Raw genomic sequence first — 27,400 nt, 5'->3', positions numbered from 1 at the left:
TATATATATATATATATACAGTACTCGTCAAAAGTATTCAGCGTTGTCTGCCAGGCGCGCAATACTTATGGCCCAAAAAGAATTACCCATTTTGGGGGGTAAGAATTGAGCCACAAGTTTGAGCTCCGAGCATGACGTCACGGTAGCCTGAGGCCTTCCGACGCACTGGTTGGTTCCCACCTCAGTCGCCCACGGGCTGCCTGAGAGAGAGGAAATCCGCCGAGTGTCCCTCTCAAATTGCGCCATTTTTTACCGAGTGTCCCGCAGTGTTTTGGCCTTCAAAACTTTGTTATGGCACCTACCCGTGAACTATTGAGTGAAATCATATCCCAGATCATTGCTCTAAAGGAGGCAGGCCACCAGACAAAGGAAATTAGTGAATTGGTTGGTGCAGCACGATCGACAGTGCGTCGCTGGTGTGCGCGGTTTCGGGAGGAAAACAGTGGTGAAGTTCCCACAAAGAAACCGAGGTCTGGTAGGCCTAGGAAAACTTCCCCAAGGTCTGTTAATGTTTTAAAACGTGCAGTGGAGTTTAATCCTCGTGTGAGTGCAAGGAAAATTAAGGAGAGCAACCCGGAAGTGTTTGGTAAGGTGTCTGTGAGAACAGTGTCTCGTAGGGTCCATGAACTTGGTTACACAAGTCACAGGCCTGTGAAAAAGCCTCTTCTCTCTAGCAGCCAGCGACTTCGTAGGCTTGCCTTTGCTAACAAATACCTTAATTGGGATGAGAAGCAATGGTTGTCAGTGTTGTGGTCTGATGAGGCAACGTTTAGTGTCACCTGTAACAGAGAAGCACGTGTGTACCGACGCAAAGGTAGTGACCCACTTGACCCACGGTATGTAGAAAGCACAGTTAAACATCCTGATTCACTCATGGTATGAGGTTGTTTCTCAGGGAAGGGTTTGGGGAAGCTTGTTGTACTTCCCAAGAACCTCAGAGTGAATCAGGATGTTTACCTGGAGCTTCTGTGTGATCATTTACCAGACTCCTTCGAGCTAACAGGTGCACGAGTGTTTCAGAAGGACGGTGCACCTACTCACAAGGCCAAATCAGTCACCAATTGGCTTCGTGACTACAAGGTATCATTCATGACAGACTGGCCAGGAAATAGCCCAGACCTCAACCCGATTGAAAACCTCTGGTACCTCGTAAAGAAGAGTCTCCAAGGGAAGGATGTGAGCTCTCTGCCTAAGCTGGAAGCCGCCATTCGTGACTCCTGGGACAAAATACCCCTCCAGCACCTCAGGAGCCTCGCCCTTTCACTTCCAAGACGTCTCAGGTCCGTGAAGAAACGTAAAGGCTACCCTACGAAGCACTAAAGGTAAATAAAATGCATTATTTATATGTTTTTTCAATGTTGAAAGGTTTGTTTCTCAGGAGGGACGCAGGGCACTCCATACTTCTGACGAGCACTGTATATATATATATATATATATATATATATAATCTCTCTACTATCCGGACGCCCACTTTCCAGACTCCCCACTTACCGAACATTGTGGGCCTGGACATTCAGAACCCAAAAATGGCCAAAAAAAGAAGAAAATCCCCCCACAATCCGAATTTTTTCCCACCTGTATTTTGAATTTGGCGCATGGCACCACGCGGCGCCGAACAGCTGTTGTTTATGCACCCCTTCACTCCTTCCTTCCTTTCTCTCCCCTCCCCAGTCAGGGTTGCCATTTGGTATTTTTCATTACCAAATGTGGGCCAATTTGGTATTGAAAAGTTCGTTTGGCAGTGATTCAGCATGATCCATTACCAAACATTTTTTCACATGTATGAAGATATAGAGAATGGAGACGGTGGACTGTCTGCTCTCTTTGATTAATCTGCTAGCATACATGGCACAAAAATAAACATACTGCTGATTATAAGGAGAGTGATAATTTCCATTTGTACATACAGTATAATTAGCGAAGAATAAATGCTTCCTTTAAGAATCTGATAATGAAAAGTTAAATTTGGTAACGAAAAATGAGGAGTTTGGTAAAGTGGCCGAGCTCAGATCTGGCAACCTTGTCCCCAGTTACTGCCTAACCACCGCTGAGGGTATGTTCATCGCAATGGATGCTGCATGTGCTCGTTTTTGTGAATAAAGTGAATAAACTGCAATACCTTGCCACTAGACCACATGGGAATTTATAGTGTTAAGAAATTAGAATTTAATGTGAAAAGGATTAAGAGTGGAGTGCAAAGTGGCGGTTGAACCTGGTGGTTGAAACTGGCGTGGCGCAATTAAGAACAGAATGTGCAGTGTTAAACAATAACTCACAGTGCAAAAAATTAAGTGTAGCACAACATTGGATTACTGCACGTGCTTCAAGAGCATTTTCACCACTACCAGAGCCTTAGAGGCGGCAGCCACAGATGTGCTTTAAGTACCCTGTACACTGCTAAGTATTTTCCCTACTCACTTCTAATTCCTCATTCTCTGGTTCCTTTTCATTTATTTCATGCTTTATGTCCATTATTGGTGTGAATAGGGTCTTAGGTTTAAATAGATGCTATGCATGTCTGGTAGGGAGTTACTTAGGTGGCTTTCAAAGTTAGGCTGGGTTAGGGTCCATAAGTACCAGTCCAGCAGGCAGGGGCCCACTTTCCGGACGGGACCACTTTCCAGACATGCCTTTGGCTCTGTTACATCGGACAGTGGAGGGATTACTGTAGATTGACTCTATTGGACACGTTTGTGTGAAGCTACAGAATGTGGTGAATGTTTTTGGGTATCCGATAGAGTTAGGATTCCGGGGGCTTGAATGACAAGTGAATGGAAGTGTGGTCCATTGGACTGGGCAAATTTGGGCTGTCTGGACACTGCTAATCCTCACCCTGCCCTAGGGTTGGAAAGGAGGTCTGGATGATGATGATAATGACGATATATATATATATATATACAGTATATATATATATATATGCAGTAAGTATGCAGAGTACATGAGTTCATGGTACATGAATCACATAGTATGCAAGGACCAATTTTTTATCGAATTTTAGTGTATTTTTTAACAGTACACGAACTGAACTCGTAATAGGCGAGACGGTAGCAAAGAGTGGCCCAAATCCGGGGTTACCTTAACTATGCGACATTGTCACCCCAATGGTTGCCTACACTCTGCCCACCTTGTGACATCGATGATGTGCACTCGTGATGTGATGCCCAAACAAGAGGATGATGCGATATCTGAGGTGTCAGAAACAGACTTTGAAGGGTTTATGAACGAAGTGAGTGCATTAGCTAGTGAAAGTGTCGAAAGTGCTGGTGATGAGAGTGGTGAGGAAGGTGGTGTATCGGGTGGTGTGGCGGGTGGTGCAGGAGGAGCACACTAGGTGCCTCACTCTGCCTTGGATCCCCTTCTTACGTCCATCAAGCCTGTTGTCCTCTTGGGTTAACGTGAGCAGCCATATTCTTGTTGTTTTAGTTCAGCCATACCCTTGTTGATTTAGTAAAGCCATAATCATGTTGGTTTACTTTGTCTTAGGTAATATGTCTCAGATAGTTTCTCTGTACAGTACAATACTTAGGTCTGAAAGGAGTCTCAAGGGTTACCAATGAAGGGGGGTGCCATCCATATGTAATTTTTTCCATAAGTTTATGTATTCACAGTACGCGAATTCCTAGTACACGACCTCTGCCGCCCATAAACTCGTGTACTGTGCGTACTTACTGTGTGTATATATATATATATATATATATATATATATATATATATACAGGGTGTCCCAGGAGTTAAGCTAAATACTTTGGGAAATGATAGATAAGGGAATTCTAAGCAAAAAATGTTATATGAACATATGTCCAAATCTCAACTGTTTCGGATCTACACTTGCTGATGACCTTATGGGCGAAGTATGCAGGAGACCATTTTTGCCCATAAGGTCATCAGTAATTGTAGCTCCGTAACGGCTGAGATTTGGACATATGTTCATATAACATTTTTGCTTAGAATTCCCTCATCTATCATTTCCCAAAGTATCTGGCTTAACTCCCGGGACACCCTATGTATGTGTGTGTGTTCTTACCTAATTGTATCTTTACAGGAATGAGTCAAGCTCATACTGTCCCGTGTCTTAAACCATATTTATCGTACATATCCTTAAATTTGTGAATTGTTTTGGCACACACTATTTCATTCGGTAGTGCATTCCATTGATCAATTGCTCTATTTGGGAAACTGAATTTCCTTACGTCTTTATCACCTCTCTTCTTATGCAATTTTTTGCAGTGTCCTCTTGCTGATGCTTCTCCATATGTTATGATGCTTCTCCGTGTGTGTGTGTGTGTGTGTGTGTGTGTGTGTATGTATATATATATATATATATATATATATATATATATATATATATATATATATATATATATCAGCAGGAGCAGCAGCACCAGCCATTGAGGTCCACTGCAGGACCGGCCTATCTCTACTGAAGCAGGGACAATACAGCCAATGTATCTCTACCTAGTGACTTAGGCTGTCTGGTAGAGACTGTATGTAGAGTGAGAAATGCTTGTGAGTGTCATTGCAGTCTTGTAGTGGCTTTGGATGTGCATGTAGTCTGTGAACCAAGTGTAATCGGCCCGCCTTAAGCCGACTGGGTGTAAGCATACAAGTATGCGACACTGGTTAAACCACAGCACCCTTCATGTCCACCAAAGTGGGCAGTGGCTCAGAGAATACTTCCCAAAGTTTTTACAACTCTGGCGGAAGGTGAACCCATGTCCACCAGCGTGCGACACGCACACTCTACCACTGTTCCACAGAGGCTTCACACACACACACACACACACACACATATATATATATATATATATATATATATATATATATATATATATATTACGTGTCAAGTGGGGTTGGTGGAGGATTAGTGCCCCTCCCTGTAAAACAATTAACTCTAAGCCTTTGACCACCCCGTTTGGGATACATGGTGTCTGGCAATGAATGAAAATGAATGATGAATATATATATATATATATATATATATATATATATATATATATATATATATATATATATATATATATATATCATCATCATCATCATCATCATCATCTGAAACTCCTTTCCTACCTAAAGGCAGGGTGAGGAGTAGCAATGTCCAGAAAGCCAAATCCAATGGGCCACACTTCCATTCACTCATCATTCAAGCCCCCGGAATCCTGGCTTTATTGGATACACGAAAAACATTCACCACATTCTGTAGCATCACATAAACATATCCAACTGAGTCAATCCGGATGCTGCCACATTACAAAGGGGTGCCAAATCCCTGATCATGCCCTTCTCACAACATTCATCCAGCCAGCTCAATCTCTTGTCAGTTCCCTAGCCTCACTGACTTCCAAACCTCTCTTCCTCAAACACTCATCCACCATATCTCTCCACCTTCTCCTTGGCCTACCTCGCCTCCTCCCTCCTTCAAATTCGCTCAGGTATACCTTTTTCACCACTCTACTGTTATCCATTCTCTCCACATGACCATACCATCTCAGTACACTCTCTTCCATTCAGGTGTCCACCGACTTCCTCACTCCGCATCTTTCACGAATCACATTATTTCATATCCTATCCACCTTCTGTACTCCAGTCCCATCTCCACTGCTCTTACTCTAGACTTCATTTTCATGCCACACCATAGTCTCATATCCATATGTTAAAGCTGGCACTAACACTCCTTCATGTAAGCCTTGTGCAGCTGCAACACTCAAGCCTCTGTTTCTTATCAAGGCCTTCATAGCACCACCTACTTTCCTTGCTTTCCATTTCTTTTGCACATTTTCCTCTCTTTTCTATCACTGTACCCAGGTATTTGAACTCTCTTTCACCAATTCCAGTCTCTCTACATTCACCATAACATCACACTGGGAGTCACCTTCTCTCTCGATTACCATCACTACTCTCAAGGTGTGATTCTCACAAACATCAGCAAGACTCTGCTCAAGTCTACAAAGTTCTTGTACAGTATTTGCAAGTAGTACTGTATCATCAGCATACAACAAATCTGAGATATTTCATCCATCATCATTCATTATTAATACCATCCCTCTCTCCAGTACTCATGTTTTTACTTCTCTCATCATCCCATCCATACATATACACTACTGTATTGAACAACCATGGGAACATCACACAACCTTGTTGCATGACCACACTGATCGAGAGCCATCCACTTAGATGCCCATTTACCCTTACACATGCCTCACTACCATCATATAAACTCTTGATGGCACCTAGCACCTTACCATCTACACGGTACATGTGCAAAACCTTTCACAATCCTTCTGTCTACTTTGTTGTATGCTTTTTCCTTCTCCACTATACATACATATATATATATATATATATATATATATATATATATATATATTGTGTGTGTGTATATATATATATACATATATATATATATATATATATATACATATATATATATATATATATATATATATACAGTAAAACCTCAATATAACAGACTTCAATAGACCAAAATTTGCTTTTATCAGAATCAAGGAGCTACAACACTAAATTCCTATTTATCGGAAAAAGTCCGATAAAGGCAGAAGCAGTCTGGATTGCCTGACCACTTCAGCTATGTTCACCACAATAAGGTAAATCAAAGACATGTTTATCAGTGTGATGTACAGTATTACTATATATATTATACCATCTGATTATTGTAGTGAAGGGATAATACAGTACAGTACTGTAATGGTAGTAAAAACAGTTTAAAAACCGTTGGTGCGATCCAGACTAATGTGATACATCGGAAATAGTCCGGGTTGGCAGGGAGAAGTCCGGATGTCACTTTTATCGAAATTTCGCTTTTTTCAGAATGGCTTGAGCCCCAATTAGTCCGTAATAGTGAGGTCTTACCACATATATATATATATATATATATATATACAGTAATCCCTCCAATATCTGACGTAATAGGGCCATAGGCAGGTCCGGATAGTGGTCCTGTCCGGATATTGGGCCCCAGCTTATGGACTTGTACTTATGGACCCTAACTCAGAGAAACACCTATACAACTCCCTCTGGACATGCATAGCACCTATTTAAGACCCAATCACACCAATAAGGCACATAAATGACTGAAATAAATGCAAAAGAACCATAAAATGAGGGTTTAGAGGTAGGTTCAAACAATATTAAACATTCTGGTTACTGGCTCCTGGACTGGTACTTATGGACCCAAACCTAGCCTAACTCAGAAAAACACCTTCCTACTGCACATACATAGCTCCTAACACCCTATTCACACCAATAAAGGACATTAAAGAGTGAAATGAGGTGTTTGAGGTAAGTATAGTATGGAAAAAAGTACAGTATGAAACATTCTGCCTACTTACAGCAAGTCCATGACCATCTCGATGAATAACCGCCTCCTCTCGGACTCTGACAATAAGAAGGATTTCCTGAAGCACTTCCAGTACACTGTTCATGAAGTCTTGCACTGAACTTAGTCAATCGCACTCAGAAGTCCGTTCTCTTCACAGTGCGCACTCTTGTCTAACTTATGCTCCATTATAACTTACTAAGTGTTGCACTCTGCACTTTAACTTTTCCCACTCTTCTAACCATTTTCTAAAACAAAATCAAACAAGTCTATTTATGTTAAATTTTGTTCCAAATTTGTCTTTTCACTCACAACTGTAAACCCTTAACACAACACACTATTTTTTTCACTGCACAACACTGTAAATTCCCATGTGGTCTAGTGGAGAAGTTCTTGCTGTTTAATCACTGTCAGAATCCGAGAGTATCACTGGCAGGTGACCTAGGGGCGCGTCGCTGGGTCGTGGTGATGGCGTACCCACTGCAGATGACTCTGAAGATAGATGAAAACTCACGTCGAGCGGTGACTCCACCGTAGCTGATGTGCTGGGCTGTGGCTCGGAGCATGAGGGCCTGTCTTGGGGAGGCAACGGCAGAGTGGAGCCAGGGCTGGGCACAGCGGGGGTGACGGGCCTGAAAAAACTGTCAATCGTTGATTGACGCAAAGACCGACGATTCTGATGATTGATGATGCGCTGCCTGAAAGCACGCACTTCCTCCACAAGTCCCAAGGGCCCCATCTCCCTGTCGCAGTCCGGGTGTTCCAGGTAGTCGAGAACGAACTCTAGGTGTTCCCGGAATGCGCTCAGTTTGGGGATGGCTGGAGTAGTGTCATGCTGAGAGGAGTCCACATCATTGTCACTGTCCTTGTCGGAATCTTCAAGCTGGGAACTGACACCTGCAACTGAAGACGCGATCTCGATATCAGACAATGTCTGATACCCAGGATCGCCCTCATCGTCACCCAACCACTCACGCACATCGTCCGCATCAACATCGTCTGCATGCGTACGTAGCCGTGCATGGAAGTCATCCATGTCAAACCCTAGAAAATCGTACTCCACATCCGTTACAAGAAGCAGATGAGACCAACCATTTTCTAGTCTTGACAGGGACTTCCTTCCATGCACTGGCCCAGTTGTAGATTGCAGACTTGATGTTGTTGTGGCGAAGGTTTTCTAAAGTCTGCTGGCCTCGCGAGTCCCGTCCCTCCCTGCGCTCGTCCTCGTCTTCGAGAACAACCATCACCTCGTCCAGGAACTTCCGTCGGTATAGACGCTTTGTTGCCACGATCACTCCTTGGCCCATTGGTTGGATGAGAGCAGTCGTATTAGGTGGCAGAAACATGCATCTAATCCGGCCATTCTCAGCCACCAAGTCCTTGTTGCAAGGGTGGGAAGGTGCATTGTCGAGGAGAAGTAGGGCCTTTACCTGGTCGCGATGGGATTCTCAGTTTCTTCATCTGGTAATTGATGACCTCCTTGACGAAGTGGCGGTGGAACCAGTCTTTGAAGATCTGGGCTGTAAACCATGCCTTCAAAGAATGGTACCAGACGACAGGAAGGACATCCATCACCCCACGAAGACACCAAGGCTGCTTTGCACGGCCAACAATAACGGGCTTAAGCCAGTGCATGCTGTTAGCATTGGCACAACACAAAGCAGATATCCGTTGCTTGGAGAGCTTGCGGCCAGGTACACGCTTCTCCGTCTCCTCGGCTAGAGTGTTCATTGGCAAAGAGCGATAGAATAAACAAGTTTCGTCAGCATTGTAGACCTGACCGAGAGTGAGGCCCTCCCTGTCGATCAAGCCCTTCACCTTGTGCCAAAACTCGTCAACTCCATCCTCGTTAGCGTCCAAAGCTTCACCATGAGCTTTACGGTTGGTAAGGCCATGCCGTAACTTGAATGCGAAGAGCCAACCCTCGGATGCCTTGAAGTCTAGGGCATTGTGAAGCCTGGCAAACTTCTCAGCAGCAGCCTTCAGCTCCGTACCACGTACCATCACACCAGCAGCACGTTCCTGTCGATACCAAATCAACGTGGAGCGGTTGATTTCAGCAAACTTGGGAGTAAACATCACCTTCCTCTCCACGTTGCATTTGCTTCTCGACGAGAAATTAGCCGTGTACTGCATGAGTTTGTTTTGGGATCTCTTGATATCGAACAAAGTAGATCGGGCCAGGTTGAACTCGCGGAGGATGCGGGAAGACCATCCCGCATCTACTTTCTCCAATATCTCCCATAACTTCTCCAGAGTCAACACCACTCTCTTCCTCTTCTCAGGCGGCGGGGCCATCATCACACACACTAATAAGAGGCCCGAGAGCAGCAGGAGTGCCTGCAGCAGGTAAGGAACCACCACAAAAGCGAGCACGTGGGCAGCCATGACGACGAGCGTGCACTCGCGGTGAGAGACAGGCGGAAAGTGGGGAGGAATCAGCGGCGCTCTATCGGACGTCGGAGGAATGACGCGCCACAACAAAGCTGTCCCGCGCCGTGTGCGGCAAGTTCAAATTATGGGCGGGAAAATTTCGTTTTTTCCCCCCAATCTTTTTGCGGTTTTTGGACCATTTTGGGAATATTGGATCCTGGGACGATTATGTCTGGTTAGTGAAGATGTTCGGATATTGGGCGTTCGGATATTAGAGGGATTATATATATATATATATATATATATATATATATATATATATATATATATATATATATATATATATATATATATATATATATATATATATATATATATATATATATATATATATATATATATATATATATATATATATATATATATATATATATATATATATATATATATATATATATATATATATATATATATATATATATATATATATATATATATATATATATATATATATATATATATATATATATATATATATATATATATATATATATATATATATATATATATATATATATATATATATATATATATATATATATATATATATATATATATATATATATATATATATATATATATATATATATATATATATATATATATATATATATATATATATATATATATATATATATATATATATATATATATATATATATATATATATATATATATATATAGATATATATTGGGCCCACAAGCAACCAGGTTCCAGTTTGCACTAACGGTGACTTGCACGGCTACATAAACCATACCCTGTACCAACCAGTGTGGTTATTCCCCCTCTTAGTGTGGCAAAATTCTTAATAGAGGGACCCCTCTGAACTCCATTTAAAGTTCCCACACGGTGACAAATGCCAACATGGCCACTGACAACGTGACAGTGACAATGACGGGGAGTTTGAGGGCTCTGAGGCCTAGCCTTAGCTCCACAGAGGTTGAAGGCACTACAGTCCCCTCCTCTAGTCTCTCAGCCCCAGATTCTTCCCCCCCCCCTCCCCTCCAGCCACCTAAACAACATTCCATCATCCTTCATGGCGAATACCCTGTGAAGCAATCTGTACACTCTAAATAACCTTTTCTTTGGCCCATTGATGTTTGCAGAGGCTGTTTGTATACTACAATTAATGTTTGGTACAGTATGCTCAGAAGGGAGGAAAAAAAAAAAAAAAAAAATTCACGAGGGTCAGAGGGGGCAACTTACAAGGATTTTGGGACATTTCCAGACCCATTTGTCCTTGTACAGTAACATGGGTTTTAATGTACCCACCTATGCAGTTTCCATTTGTGCAGTGAAATGCCCAGACCCATTAACTGTGTTGCTTGGGGAGGCACTGGATGTATGTATGTATGTATATATGTATGTACGCATATATATATATATATATATATATATATATATATATATATATATATATGCACTCAATCCTCATAAATCATGGCAATTTGGGTCTGGACCACTGCTGTGATTTACGAATTCTGTGATTAATGAATAATAACTCTTATGTGAAAAATTAATTTGGGTCTGGACTTTGGCCAAACCGCCCCCACAGCATCCTACCTACACCTATCTAGGCACCATCAAACACAAACATACAAATTTAGGAATATTCAGTGCTTGTATTAACCCTCTCGCGCACGATAAGTTTCAGTAAGTTTTCCGGGGCACCACTTTATCTGCGAAGCCGCCCGGCCCGGCTGCCAGCGCACGACAAATAACACGTATTCTCTCCTTATTTTCGCCACCCAAACATCAATATACTGCCATGAAACCTATGTCACCTTATTCGTCGATGTTTGTTCTAGCTGATAAGCACCACAAAAAAACAAGAAAACACGAATAAAACAACATTAGGCGGCCGTGAATAAAATTTCGTTACGTCACTTTCACTTCCCAACATCACCATTCGAGTGTTTTCCATCATACAGGAAAATGTTATTAGAAATTTTGATAGAGAATTTCATCAGCTTTCCAAAGAGACAAATCCAGTGTTGATACGATTTGTAGTTTTCAAGAAAATAGCCAAAAACTTGAAGCCATTTTTGAAAAAAAAATCAAGGAGTTCTAATATGGAAATTTTCTTGCAGATGTTATGTTTTTATTGCATAATATTATGCAGAATTTCACCAGCTTTCTAATGAGCACCTCTTGGTTTCCATATGCCTCATAGTTCTCGAGTAAATCGCCAAAAACGACTGGGAACTCACATCCGTACGTCACTTTCGTGATGTGCGCACAGCATATGCAATATTCCCACCTACGTAACAACGAATTCTTATCATAGATATTACATTGTTATGTCGTGTACATACGTAAAATTTACTGCTCTTTATCATGGTTCTTATAGGAAATTGATATGTTCAATAGTTTTCGAGTAATTGGCCGACAAAGTGAGATTACTCCTCCAAGCGCTTTTGACTTTACCGAAAGTCTGTTCCCCCATCTTTTCCAACAGAAAATGCTCCCAGAGGATTATATTCTGCAAATGAACATACGTAGAATTTACTGCTCTTTATCATGGTTCTTACGGGAAATCGATACGTCCAATAGTTTTGGAGTAATTGGACGACAAACATAGAATACTCTTCCCCACCCACACGCGAGTTAAAAAACACTCTTTCCCTACCTCACCCACGGCTACATATTTTCACTCGTTACGTTCTATTATTTTCTTTTTTTACTCAAAGTATACACGTAAAATATCATTAGGTTTTTGATAGTGCTGTCAGAAACTCGACATGACCACTAGTCTTTCTGTCAGGCTCTGACAAAGAAGCTGAACTTTCTTCCATCTCATATGTGTGTACTGTATGTAAAAAACATTATTTATATGTGTAAAAAATATTGAACTATAGAAATAGGTCAATATACAGATCAACAAAATATGGATAACTCACTTCCTCCAGAGGTGTTGAGATGCTGGCAGTAGCTTGAAGATGAGGAGTTATGTAGTGTGTGAGCATGTGCATGTGTGGGTGAGCGCATACGTGTGGGTGAGCGTGTACGTGTGGGTGAGCGCATACGTGTGGGTGAGTGTGTGTGTGTGTGTGTGTGTGTCTGTGGCTGCGGCGTATTTTCTTCTCTCCTTGCGATACATTTGCCTAAAACACATGTGATCCACACAATAGATTTCTCCACGAACATTCGCTGCACAACATACGTATGTATATGTGGCTGTGGCATATTTCTTGTCTCTGACACTTGCACTTTGCTTTAGCAAAGTCAGTGAATGCATGAAATATTTCTCTGTGAACACTCACTGCGACTCTATTGTATTGGCACACACCACACTCCTTCACGAACACCCGCAGCATGTTTGACGTATATTTCACACAATTCCATACGCATTTTCACTATCAGAATCACAATAATTCCATCACTAAACACCTCTAATTCTTCCTTCCCGACTATAAAAACTGTACGTGATGCCTGCCCCATTCCACACTACGGTACCATAATTTCACCAAGCCAGCCACAATATCTTTCACACATAATACACTTTAGCCATTGGCTTCATTATATACATATTTGTAATCACGCCATGGGTCTTGGGGAGGGCGAGAGGCGAAACCCCGCAACAGTGAACACGCATATCAGCTCGTAGGCCTAACGATTCGTAACGGACACAATTCCCTTCTGTGACATATATCTATGTTCCATCGACAATATCACATACAAATATGCTCATAAATATTGCATTATCATACTGAGTCCATAGGGGCTTCGGCTCAGGAAGGAGGGGGAGAATTAGGAGTTTAAAGGGACTGAAGACACAACGCAACCCACCGCCTGGCTGCTTGGAAGAGACTGAGGTATACTGCTACATGCTGGGCCCAATAAGGCAGCTCAGTGTTGCCAATGCCTTACCATTGGAAAGCGCTATAATCGCTACAATTTGTCAAAATTTGACGCGATTTCGCCAGAAATTTAATTTTTGGCTAATTTTGTTGTGCTTAGGAACGCGATTCAAGTGACTGACCAAACTGAGAAAATCCACGTCATGCGAATCACGTGACTGTGCCTGAGAGGGTTAAATAGAAATAAGCCATGTTAAGGGATCTCACCTTAATCCAATGACAAAATTGCTTAAGTGAATGGAGTGGGGTGTGTTGGGAAGAACTTAGAACCTCTCAGCACTTATTCTTCCCAAACTCTTTCGCCAGCTTTGAAAACTTCTCTCCCCTCTCAGCACGACGAATGAGCTCCAAACGTTGACTGTACAACACCTGCGGCAGCTTCTTGACGCCATACTGCTTAGAGCGCTTCATTGGGGGGGTCGGGAGGGGCCATGACAGGTAGAAGGCAGGGGGAAGTTGCACAAAAAAGGCAGGCAACTCTTGTACTCCACGGCGACGGTCTGTAGTGTGCGGACTGGCAGGACAAGAACAACGACATGACGGCATTAGTATGAACATATGCCACCAGGGACGCGTGGTGATTGGTTGTTGGGTCGCGATTTTCAGTTTGAATGCCACGGTTTGCGGTTCTCCTCGGAAAAGGCCCACTTGGGTGCCTATTCCACGATTTTCGTGACTTAACAGTGATTTAAGGTTGCCGCAGTCTGATGGCCACCTAGCCATGATTTACGAATCCGTGATTTATGAATACGCGATTTATGAGGATTGAGTGTATATATATATATATATATATATATATACAGTAGAACCTCTCTCATTCGGACTATATGGGGGGAAGGGTTGTCCGAATTAGCAGATTGTCCGGACTATCAGGGTAATCTCCAGTTCATACCAAACTCTATCTACATATGGTATGTTTGTTAATTATTAACATATGTGGCATATGTAAACCCTACGTAACTGCAAAAGATGAAAGGATACTGGTACTAAAATAACAAAACTGATCATGTAAGATAGTTTTGCATTGCATAATTTACAGGTAAGGCCATGACAAGAAACTTGCCTACATTTTAAATTGTAGTAAGTGACTGAATGAAAGGAAGGCAATGATTGATTATGTGTGTGTGGATGAAAGGATGCGAAGATGTGTAAAGGATGCAAGAGTGTATAGAGGTTGGGGGAGTGGACTTTCTGACCACTACTTGGTGGTGGCCAGACTTAGGATGCAAGTGAGATGGAGGAATAGAAGAAGGGAAAGACGAGAGGAAGGAGTTGTTGCAAGGAGAGTGGAAAGGTTACAAGAGGATGAGAAAAAGGCAAAGTATAAGAGAGAAGTGGAGGAACGATTGGGCAAATATGAATTGGAGCAGATGGGAGACGTGGAAGGTGTGTGTAAGATATTTACAGAAGAAATATGTGCAGCATGTGATGTGGTGTGTGGAAGGAAGAGAAGGCGGAGGGGGGTGCAAGGAACAGCGTGGTGGACTGAAGAGGTGAAACAGGCTGTGGCACAAAAGAAGAAAGCATACAATGAATGGGTGAGAAATAGGGGCGTGGAAGAAGTTGGAGAGGCGGAAGAGGGAGTTATATGTGGAAAGGAAGAGAGAGGTGAAAAGATTAGTAAGAGAGAGTAAGAAGAGAGTGGATGAGGAATTTGGAAGGAATTTGAGTGTAAAGTGGAGGGACTGTAAGAAAATGTTCTGGAGAGAAGTGAAAAGAGTAAGACAAGGTGGAAGTGAAGTTACCAGGGAGTGAAAGATAAAAATGGTAGATTACTAGTGGAGAAGGGAGAAAAAGTGAACAGATGGAGAGAACACTTTAAGGAATTGTTGAACATAGAGGATGGAAGTAATGCGAGTATAAGTGGCTGGGGAATGGCTGGGAGAAGGAGGGAGGTGAGAAGACAGGAAGAAATCAGTTGGATAGAAGTTGTGGAAGCAATGAAGAAAGTTAAATCGGGGAAAGCCCCAGGAATTGATGGAGTGTGTGGTGAAATGCTGAAGCATGGGGGAGAGATAGTAGTAGAATGGATGTGGAAGATGTGCAGATTGGCCTGGGAGGAAGGTAGAGTCCCGGAGGATTGGAAGTCAGGTATAATTATTCCCTTTGTACAAAGGAAAAGGGGAAAAAGAAGTGTGTGGTAATCATAGGGGCATTTGTCTTCTTAGTATAATAGGAAAAGTGTATGGTAGGATACTTATAGATAGAGTTAGAGAAAGAACAGAGAAATTAGTTGGAGAAGAACAGGGAGGCTTTAGGAAGGGAAGAGGTTGTGTAGATCAGATATTCATTCTTAGATCTTTAGTGGAAAAGTTTCTAGAGAAGGGAAAGAAGTTGTATGCGGCTTTCATGGATTTGGAGAAAGCATATGACAGGGTGGATAGACAAGGATTGTGGAAAGTGTTAAGAATATATGGAGTAGATGGGAAGTTGTTGAATGCTGTGAAGAGTATGTACGATGGTGCGAAGGCTGCAGTGCGTGTGGATGGTGAACTAAGTGAATTTTTCTCTTTGAAAGTTGGGTTGAAACAGTGATGTGTCATGTCTCCATGGTTGTTCAATCTGTACATGGATGGGGTAATAAAAGAGGTACAAGGTAGGGTAGTGGATGTTGGAGTGGCCCTGGTGAGAGAGGATAGTGTTTGGAAACTCCCTGTACTGTTGTTTGCAGATGATACTGTGTTGTTGAGTGAAGACGAAGGGGAGCTGCAAGGCTTGGTGGATGAGTTTGAGAGAGTGTGTAAGAAACGGAACCTAAAGGTGAATGTAGGGAAGAGTAAAGTGATGGTCTTTGAGAGAGGTGAAGTTAGTGAATGTACAGCGAGGTTAGATGGTGAGGAATTGGAAAATGTGAGTACGTTTAAGTATTTGGGTAGTGTGATGAGTAAGGATGGAGGTTTGAGGGTGAAGTGCTTGAAAGGGTACAGCAGGGAAGAAAGGTTGCTGGTTCCTTGAAAGCAGTGATAAGAAACAGGGAAGTGAGCATGGAAGTGAAAAAGTTACTACATGACAGTATTGTGATACCAACTCTAACGTACGGAAGTGAAGCTTGGACATTGTTGGAAGGACACAAGTCAAGAGTGAGAGCAGTGGAAATGAGTTATTTAAGAGGAGCCTGTGGAGTCACGTGGAGAGACAGGCTGATGAATGAGGATATAAAGGAGCGTTGTGGTGTGGATGTGGATGTGATAGGAAGCGTTATGAGGAACACACTGAGGTGGTTTGGCCATGTGGAGAGGATGGAGGGTGAAAGACTGACGAAGAGAGTGTATGTGAGTGAGGTGGAGGGGGGAAGAGGGAGGGGGAGGCCGAGGATGAGATGGAAGGATGGGGTGGAGAGGTATATGAGAGAGGGGGGTGTGAGTTGGGAGCAGGGCAGTGAAATGGCGGGGGACAGGGCGACTTGGAGGCGATTTGTTTGTGGCCACCCCAAACGGGATTGAGGCGTCTGGCAATAGATAGATAGATAGAGTAAGTGACTAAGGCCCGTGTAGGCAAAAAAATAAATTATATAACTGTAATATTTGGAATAAAAATAAAACTTATGTAGGCAAAAAATACATTGTCATCTTTGGCATATTGATAACACCCATATGGGCAAGAAGCTAATGTCTGATGTACAAGTAAAGCACATTTAAGTACAAAAAATAACCTACAGTAATCACTAAACACTGCAGAATATTCTGACCCATTTTTGTGTAAGCAAACTCCTCCTTTTAACACCTTTATTCATTACAGGAGCTACACTTGCATTAAGGGGCATGGTAAGGAGGATTAACTTTTGAAATACAGCTAAAAAATATAAATGGTTGGTGAACTAGTTGATGGAACGAATGCTAGAATGTGTTTAAACAGGTGCCCATGTAGCGACCTACCGTGCTCCGAGACTAAACGAATGATGATCGCTTTCCGCGCCGATACTGAAAATGACTTTAGAATTACTTTCAACATATTTTTGGAGCTTATTATTTTTAAATTTTGTCCGGATTAACAGAAGTCCGGATTAAAGGGGTCCGGACCAAAGAGGTTCTACTGTATATATATATATATATATATATATATATATAATATAAATATATATATATATATACACACACTCAAGCCTTGTAAATTGCGTGTTCATAAATCACGGATTCGTAAATCATGGCTAGGTGGCCGTCAGACTGGTGGCAACCTTAAATCACTGTTAAGTCACGAAAATCGCAGATCTAGGCATCCAAGTGGGCCTTTTCCGAGGAGAACCGTAAACCGGGGCATTCAAACTGAAAATCGCAACCCAACAACCAATCACTGCACGTCCCTGGTGGCATATGTGCATACTAATGCTGCCATGTTGTTGTTGTTCTTGTCCCGCCAGTCTGCACAATACAGACCATCGCCGTGGAGTACGAGAGTTACCTGCCTTTTTTTGTGCAACTTCCCCCCACCTCTTACCTGCCATGGCCCCTCCCGACCCCCCAATGACGTGCTCTAAGCAGTATGGCGTCAAGAAGCTGCCGCAGTTGTCGTACAGTCAACGTTTGGAGCTCAATCATCGTGCTGAGAGGGGAGAGAAGTTTTCAAAGCTGGTGAACGAGTTTGGGAAGAACAAGTGCTGAGAAGTTCTAAGTTCTTCCCAACACCACCCCACTCCATTCACTTAAGCAATTTCGTCATAGGATTAAGGTGAGATCCCTTAATACATGCACTGAATATTCCTAAATTTGTATGTTTGTGTTTGATGGTGCCTAGATAGGTGTAGGTAGGGTGCTGTGGGGGCAAGTTGTCCAAAGTCCAGACCCAAATTAATTTTTCACATAATGAGTTATTATTCATAAATCACAGAATTCATAAATCACGGCAGTGGTCCAGACCCAAACTGCCGCGATTTACGAGAATTGACTGTATATACACAAATATATATATATATATATATATATATATATATACACAAATATATATATATATATATATATATATATATAGCATAAATGAGCTTTGGGAGCATTACTAAAGGAAATGTAAAATGAGGAAACCTTGTTAATATTACTCTCATTCAATTGAACCATAACAAATTTGATACCATCCCAGACTTAACTATAAGTGTATTTTAACCTGTGGATTGTGAGCCACAGCTCAGGCTGGGTAGCGTCACGTTACGAGCCACAGCTCAAGCTGGGCTGGCTGTGCATCACTGTAAACAACTCGACCCCTACACAAACTGATGCATGGCGCTAAGACAGAGAGAGAGAGAGAGAGAGAGTTTTTTCTTTTCACCACATAATGCCCTGGATGTTTATCTTCAAGTTTTTAATGAACATTCATTTTTTTTTTTTTTTTTTTTTTTCACTGCTCTCGTATGCAAATTTACGCATGGCCCTACACAAAGACAGAGAAAGAGGGATTTTTTTTTCTTTTCACCAGATGATGCCTTGGATATTTATCTTCAAGTTTATAATTAACAAAACCTAAAAAAAAAAAAATTTTTTTTTCCCTTTGTTTTTTGCACACCACAGGGAAAAAAAAAAAAAAAAAAAAAGAAAAAAAAGGGTAATTGCACAATCCATGGGTTAATGGAGATATTAAAAAATAACAACATACAGCTTAAGGATACCCTATGACAATCTACAAAAATAATTAGTATACTTCATAGAAGGAAACTTGAAAGTTAACCTATCTTCTTTAATATTGTGCCCTAAACTCTTTACATCTGTGTTGGTTTAGTAGGGCTCAGAACATGATAACTCATTAAAGTACGATAATATTTACTGGATTTATAATTGATTTCCAACAGCAGTCTGATCAAGTAAAGCACCACGGGGTGGGATAAAAAAGGGTAATTGCGCAATCCACGGGTTAATGGAGATTTTAAAAAATAACAACATACTGTACTGCTTTAGGATACCCTATTATAATTTGCAAAAATAATTAGTATGCTCCACAAAAGGAAACTTGAAAGTTAACCTATCTTCTTTAATACTGTGCCCTAAACTCTTAACATCTGTGTTGGTTCAGTAGGGCTCAGAACATCATAACTCATTAAAATATGATAATATTTACTGGATTTATAGTCTGATTTCCAACAGCAGTCTGAGCAAGTAAAATTTAATTCACACAACTTCATCAGATTAAGAGAGATTTTGCAGACATGAAGCATATGTATGCATGCATACATCACATATTTCGTCTGTTGTTCTACTGAGAATACAATATCTAACCAGATGCAACTGAACAAAGCAATTAAGGAAAGCTCATAAACACTATAATATATTGTTAAAAAAAAAAAAAAAAAAAAAAAAAAAAAAAAGAGGATGATGGATGAATGGATGGATGGAAAAAACATTTAAGTTCAAAGGCATTTACATTATAGGAAATATATAAACGTGTACATAAAATTTTAACTTAAGTAAAACAATAAAGCACATACAATGAAGAAAGCAGTTACCAGTAACTATTTCTTAATGAACACAACAGCTAACAGTAATTATTTTCTCTCCCACTAATCCAAACGTGTTATTATACGAAAAGCGGTGGTTTATCACATCAAACAAACGATACTGCAGCATACACATCGCTTGACTTAAAGTGTGTAGCTGATGAAAATACTTTCAGTGTGATATTCTTTGGCTAAAATATCTGCAAGCAAATATATTAAAACAACGAATATGTACTGGGTTTAAGATATGAAGACTGTGACATGATTAACTTTCTTAGATATAAAGAGAGAGAAAAAATATGTATTCCCTACATGGCTTCTCTGACAAAGGCCTATCCAGGAATTATTAAGGAAAAAATTGTAATCAGTAAGTTGAAGCTAAAAAGTGATTAAACACATCGGTCAGATTTCCAGTCGCTGTGGGATCCAGATGCCAAAAATAAAGATGACTGCAGGTAACACTATCTATTTATCTTAGAAAGACATTGTTCACATTCAGCCGTCCAAAATCAAAAGCAAGGTAATCTACTGAACATTTTTTCAGAGCAACCCAGTCTCAAGTCAAGACTGCTTACAAGTGAACAATGATTTGGAGTAAGGCATATGAATGCTACAGATTACCCCCCAAATTTGTGGTTATAAATTTGATTTTTGGGCTGTTCAAGAGCGTCCTCCTGATATTAGCAAAGGCATGTGGTGTCCTGCCGATTTTTTGTGATGCAACTTAACTGTGCAATTAATTAACAGGTGCCAGGCATAGAATCTGATATGAAAATATTTATGTAGAAAAAAAGGAACTTCCAACAGGTAGAGTATCATTATGAAACAATCTCCTATTCAGAAAGGAATGAATAAAGTGCATATTATGAGATTAGAAACAACACAGTACAAACAAATAGTGAGGGATTACTTGGGAAAATGTACTGCAACACAAAAGGAGTTAGAAGAGAATAGTAAGGGCTAATGGGTGTAAGGTGGACAGCACTGGAACTGGAAGGTGCATGAAGGTGGTGGAAAATGAGAGAATAGAGCTATTGCCTCCCACCTTCACAAAATCCTCCCTATTTGCATCCTCGTTTAAACCTTCACTAGAATATGATAAATGACAAATGGTGTTCATCAGTGGGGGGGAAAAAAAAAAAAAAAAAAAAAAATGAACTAGCCAAAATTCTGCAAATTTTGAATATACTGTAATATGTGATTAGAAGAAAAGAAGGAGTAAAAAATAAATAAACAAACAGTATAAAAATATCATTTACATTAATAAACTGTAATATGAAGCAAAAATGCACATCCATAGAGGGAGTGTGTGAGATCTGGAGACAGCAGAAAGCACAGGGTATGGCCACAGAGGAGCAGGACAACACAACACACACACACACACGCACTACTGCTGCCTCCTCCACCCCGCCCTCCAAGAATACCTCGCATTCCCTTCCCTGCTGCTGCTGCTATGACTATCAGACTCAGCAGGGAACAAAAGCAAAGGCAGTAGAAGGAGGGCATAGGACAGGAGAAGGCAAGCAGTTAAGGACATGTGACGAGTACCCCTCCCTTCCACAGTCACCTCCCTGGTCCCTCCCGCCACCATTCATGATCTCAATAGCATAATGCTAACACCACAAGCTTTGGCCAGTGGTGTGGGTAGGGGGCAGGAGGGGGGTTGATGAGGGCTCAGGGTAAGGAAGGGACACAGGTCAGGTATAGTACGTGACAAGTTACAAGCCGCTGTACCTCTTCCCATGCTCCCGCTTGTACTCTCCACTATACTTCGACCGGCTTCCCACCAGCTCAATTATCTCGGGAATGCTACTTGCAAACAAAGCCTACAAGGAAATGTATAATAAACCAGCCATGAGTATGAATAAATGCACTTCTCATTTGTTAAAAAAAAAAAAAAAAAAAAAAAAAAAAAAAAAAAAAAATATATTACTTATCAAGGTTAACTAGCAAAAAATTCTAACAATGCAGTCAATATTTTTGCTTTCATATACACCATTACTCACAAAGGTTATCTAGCAAAAAATGGAGTGGCTATCAGGGTCACTCTTTTCTTTTACCTACGAATGCACTCAAAAGGGGGATTTCAAGACACTCTGAATAATAACAGAAAGACTGGTCAATCTCGACTACTGTATCCGAACACCTCCTCCCCTGCAATTCCCTCGGCTTCAATGAGGCCTTGAAGTACTATTCAAACTTATTTGAACTTTTTAGTTCTATTCTTACACTCTTAATCAGCTTGGTGCAGGCACCAAGATAATGTTCTTGTCAGAAATTTCATCAAGATAAAATGCATAACAATGATAACAGAAACCGTACTGTATATGACATACTTCCAAAAAATATTATATACAGTGTATTATACTTACTGTTTAATATGATAATTACAGAACATTTCCTTCCAGCACTCAGAAAATACTACATAACTTTTCATATAGTAGGCTTTATTTATCTGCAAGATCATCTCTATATTACTCTCAAAAAGGCATTAAGGAACATACTATTTGAATGAAGAGAATGGGAGTAAATAATAAATAATCAATGTATACATAAAAAAATGCAAATAATGAAGGCTCTGGATGATAAAGTAATTTGGTATTTAATAAAGTGCAACAGTTCAAGAAGGAACTAAGAGCTGAACTTAACTTAGATTGTTTATGGTCTTCTGTGGTGTAATATTAACTCTTCAGGACTGTCACTGCTTTAACTAGATAATCCATTCACACAATCCTTTACTGATCCAATTAATTTTTAAAAATTCTCAACAGTAAGTTAATGAACTGATTAACTACAGAACAGCTCTAAGTTACTGACTGTATGAAAATATCATACACAGAAAACTAAAACTTGTCTTCTAACCCACACAGCAGATTAACTAATAGGTATTACTGTATTATTAACAGGGCACAAAATATTCAGTATCATAGCTCAAGATCATAAAATACTTTATATAAAAGTACTGTGGTTCCAAGCCGCAACTGTGTTATACTCCTCTAAGTACATTACAATCATGACACCCTTAAGATCAATAATGGCTATTACAGAATTTATATTTTCCAAACACAGTAAGAGATAAAATGCATGTCACAGCAAGAATATATAAATGACACTATTACAAAAGCATAACTGATATTAGTGAATACCATCTTATTCAGTTTTCTAAACATACCTTCAAAATCAATGTAGCTGTTAGTTTAGTTCTATGCTCCATTTGGGTTGAGGAGAGGACTGTAAAGCTATGCATCAAAATTAATTATTTAAGAAAATTTTACAATACAAATATCATTAATATGTAACATACAATTCGTAAGTTCTATGATTAAGACTGATGAGAATTTTAACTGCTGCTTTACTTTTGCCCATACAGGTATAAGGTTTAGTCAATAAGAATCATTGGAAGCTGATGCTGTTTCCTCTTTATTAAATAAAAAAACATCATGTCTGTTCTTCAGAGAAGATACATCAGCCATAACATGCATCAAATGAACTGGAGTGATAAGTATAGTATATCATAAGTTTTCAAATACAGTACTCTCTTTTACAAAGCAATGTTTTTTTGACTTGGGAAAGAGATGGCCAGCATCTAGTACTGTTTAACAAAATAGATTAATTAATGCATATTATTCTATTAAAACAAAAACAAACAAACAAGGTGTGTGTCATGCCTTGTAATCACATTTCTGAGCTGGAAGGAGATAAATCCTTGAATATATTAAAGCTGAGTTGCTGTAAGATACTACTGTACAAGCAGATAAACATCTAACAATTTATACTGATGACTGTAATTGTAGCATGTATCAATAAACAAAATTACCAGCATTATAGTTCAACTCTTTCAATATCTCAAATCATTATAGAATCTCAATCTGTAATTAATCAAGTTAACTCAATGAATATTCTCCTCACAATGAGACTAAGTTAAACATCAAAGCAAGTATTACCATCATGATGGTCCCCTCAGTGGCCAGGGTGAAGTAATGCCGAGGGTTGAGGGGAGAAAGGGTGTCGGGGGAAATATAAGTCAGGCAAAGTCTTCTAAGTCAAAACTCGGGTATTCATGACAAGAGTTAAGAGCAAAAGTTAAGGTGAGCAAAGCTGTTGTAACTTTCTCTATAGAGAAGAGAGTCTTACTTCCAATGATATCAAGTCTAAAACAATTCTGAAAATGCTTACTTGTTTTAAATACTTCTTAAATTATACAATGAAATGAAAGTATGTAACAGTTCACTTAAAAGAAATTCATATCACTGCCATGAAATTTTTTTTCAGGGTACGTGTTTCGAAAACCCAATACTGTACAAGGTTGGCAGAGACTTAAATTCAAACACAAGTTATGATTTTTTTTCCCTAAGAATCAATATTTCAATTAACAGAGTAATACAAAACCAAACCAAAGGACAGTAGTTTACATCAATGCACTGTCAAAATATATCCCCGAAGAGAAGAAAATAAGAATAATATATTATGGCTTGTTACAACAGCTTCACACAGTTTTGGCCTTAATGAAAAATTTTACACAGATCGAGAAAAAAAAATTTATCAGAGTTTTCAGATTCCTACTACAAACTGTCTCCCGACTGCAAGTCACACTCTGATCAACATCTGGCTACATGGGAATTGGCAGTGAAACACGACTTTTATTACGCAAAAAGTAAACAGCAAAACATTTTACTTTCTCATTTTAATCTAATAAGAAGAGATTTGTGAGGAAAACAAGAGGTAAATGAAGAACTCAGAGGGTTCCAAATGCACCTCAGGCTGTTAAAACCAATCCAAAATCTTAGTGAAAAACAACAATAATAATTAAAGTTAAGGCTTACTACATGACAAATGAAATGTAGCTTTCTCTACTCTTATTACATAAAACTCTATGATATCAGCTTAAAAGTCCAAGCAATGCATGGAGGAAAAAAAAAAAAAAAAAAAAAAAAAAAAAAAAAGGCACAAATGTAGGTGCAAGTGAAGTGGATGCAGCGTGCATTACATCCGGCTGCATCCAGTGACATTTTCCCAGGCAGGTGAGATGTGAGATAGACAAACTGACAGAGTGAGAGAGAGAGAGAGAGAGAGAGAGAGAGAGAGAGACTGAGTGAGAGAGTTAAAGAGACAAAGAGAGATGGGGAAAAGGTGGTGGGCTGTTGGGTGATTATTAAAGGGAGTCGAGGCAGGTACAGAGATGGGAGGAGGTGGAATGGAGGGAGAAAAGGGCAATGCGGGGATGTGGGGTCAAGGGTGGTTTTCAATGCTACTGGGACTCCACCACCTGACTACACCTCCCTATCTCCTCCATGTTCCTCCTCCCTCAAGCACTGCACAAAAAATATAATATATAAATAAAATAACTCTGGATTATTTCTTTCCAATCAAGGCTTTGCCAAGCCCACAAGTGCTGCCCAAAATACAGATATAACAACAATTGTTTCCCTATTATTGACACTTAAAATAATCATTAAATGCATTCAACTGCTGAAACCCTTTACTGAAGTAAATGGCTAAAAATCTAAGTCAACTGTTTTAAAATGTAAACAATTCAGAATCCTCTGCCTCATAAACCTTTCTCATATTCTGGCTGTCACATGATTTTACTTAGCTGAGGGAAACTCTCTCGGTATTATATTGCACATGGTTGCCTAAAATTAATACACTTTAACTAAGACTAACAGATGCTGTTGAAGGTACAGTTTGCTAAATGCTGCTCCACTCTCAAAAGTCAGTTATTAATTAAACTCCTGATAAGTACATGACTGGCAACTGAGGATTATTAATCCCATACCTGCTACACTATACTATGCTTAGCATGACTAAATGGGCTTTAACCAAATATATTGCAAATGGCCTATTAAACACCCTCTTGGGTGCCTGAGTTCTTACTACCCAAATATGACTTCACTTGGTTGTAACAATATATACCAACGATCATTTCATGAAAAAGCTTACAGAGTATTGAAAAGAGATCTTTAAAATAAAGATTTTTTTTTTTTTTTCTAACTAGACCCAATTAATACAGTCCTAGCACTGCACCAATACAAAGGTTAGTAGGAAAATTATGCAAATCAAATTATAAATCCATGATTCTTGACGATAATTTATCTACTGGAATTTAAAGAAATATTTACGGTGGTTACGCTCATTATGGGGCAATGTAGGATTGGACGATGGATGGATAAAAGACAAAGATCTGACAATTAAAAAAAAAAACTCAAGTAATGCCTAAGCAAAAGATAATAACTTAAACTGTTACAAAGAAAATGAGTACCTGGCAAATGCTAGAAACAAACTATACTAGAGATACGATAACTTTACATCTAAAAAAAAAAAAAAATCCCATATTGGTACACATAATTTCCCCTCATTACACTGTGATACGAGGGGGCACTCATCATCCACCCACTTAGCGTAGTGGTACACTATATTAGGGTAGCTCTATACTGAGAGGCAAGGCAAATGATTTCCTGTAAACCAGGAAATCATTTATAAAATGCTGGGTGGTAACCTTATAACCAACCAAGTTGTGTTCCCTACGTGACAGCAAGAGGATTGGTGGAGGGTTAGTGCCCCTCCCCAGAAAACAACTAACTAAAAATATGAACAAGAAGCCTTGGACCAGGACTGACCAACAGGGGATGACTAAGGACTGAACAAAGGACATGGTACGAATTGTGACATGGAATGTATGGGGTGTGAATGATGAGGAGCAAAAGAGAGATTTTGTCTAGGTGCTTGACGATGCAAAAGTGGATGTACGTGGGATAACTGAGACAAAATCGAAAGGTAAGACTGTAAGACAATGGGAGTATGGATATGGTATATGTGAGGGAGTAGGCGAGAATGAGAAGGAAAAAGGAGTTTGTATTGTAGTGTGCAAGAGATGGAAGGAGAAAATAAGAGAGTATGGATCCGTCAGCTCAAGGATTGTGTGTGGTAAGACTGAAAGTTGGACTATAAATGTGGGCAATTGTGTGTGTGTATGAGCCAATGCAAGATCATGCAAGCAGACTGAAAGAAGAGTTCTGGACAAATGTGGAAGTGTGCATGGAAAAGTCTGAAAGGAATGAGTGTCTTTGACTGGAGATATGAATGTGAAGGTGAATGGAGTAGTTGGTGAGAGGGGTGTGCCTGCAGAAGTGGATGAGAATGACAGTGCTCTAGTGGACATTTGTGTAGGGAGGGGGTTGGTGTTGGTGATAACAAATGATCTCTTTAGACACAAAATGATCCACAAGTATACGTGGCAAGTGATGAGATGGGTGGATGGTGAACTGAATGAACGGAAGGCAGTGATTCATTATGTGTGTGTGAACGACAGACTGAGATGGTGTGTAATGGATGCAAGAGCATACAGAGGTTGGGGGAGT

General features: G+C 40.1%; 1 protein-coding gene across 11 annotated transcripts in view; it reads right to left on the bottom strand.

Annotated features, from left to right (window-relative positions):
* Positions 1–27,400, bottom strand: part of slo (calcium-activated potassium channel slo) — a 743,408-nt gene that overhangs the window by 304,975 nt on the left and 411,033 nt on the right. For 6 of the 11 annotated variants that reach the window (XM_080286162.1, XM_080286163.1, XM_080286164.1 and 3 more), the window contains exon 7: positions 21,777–21,868. The exons of the other annotated variants lie outside the window; for them this stretch is intronic. In XM_080286162.1, the coding sequence (XP_080142288.1) occupies positions 21,777–21,868 (92 nt within the window). The remainder of the gene's footprint in view (positions 1–21,776; positions 21,869–27,400) is intronic. 11 annotated transcript variants of the gene reach the window in all.

This window comes from Coenobita brevimanus, chromosome 110, assembly GCF_032717465.1.
Source record: "Coenobita brevimanus isolate Jiangsu-jjx chromosome 110, ASM3271746v2, whole genome shotgun sequence".
Classification (NCBI taxonomy): Eukaryota; Metazoa; Arthropoda; class Malacostraca; order Decapoda; family Coenobitidae; genus Coenobita; species Coenobita brevimanus.
Note: the sequence above shows the minus strand (reverse complement) of the source record. Positions and strands in the feature narration are given on the sequence as shown.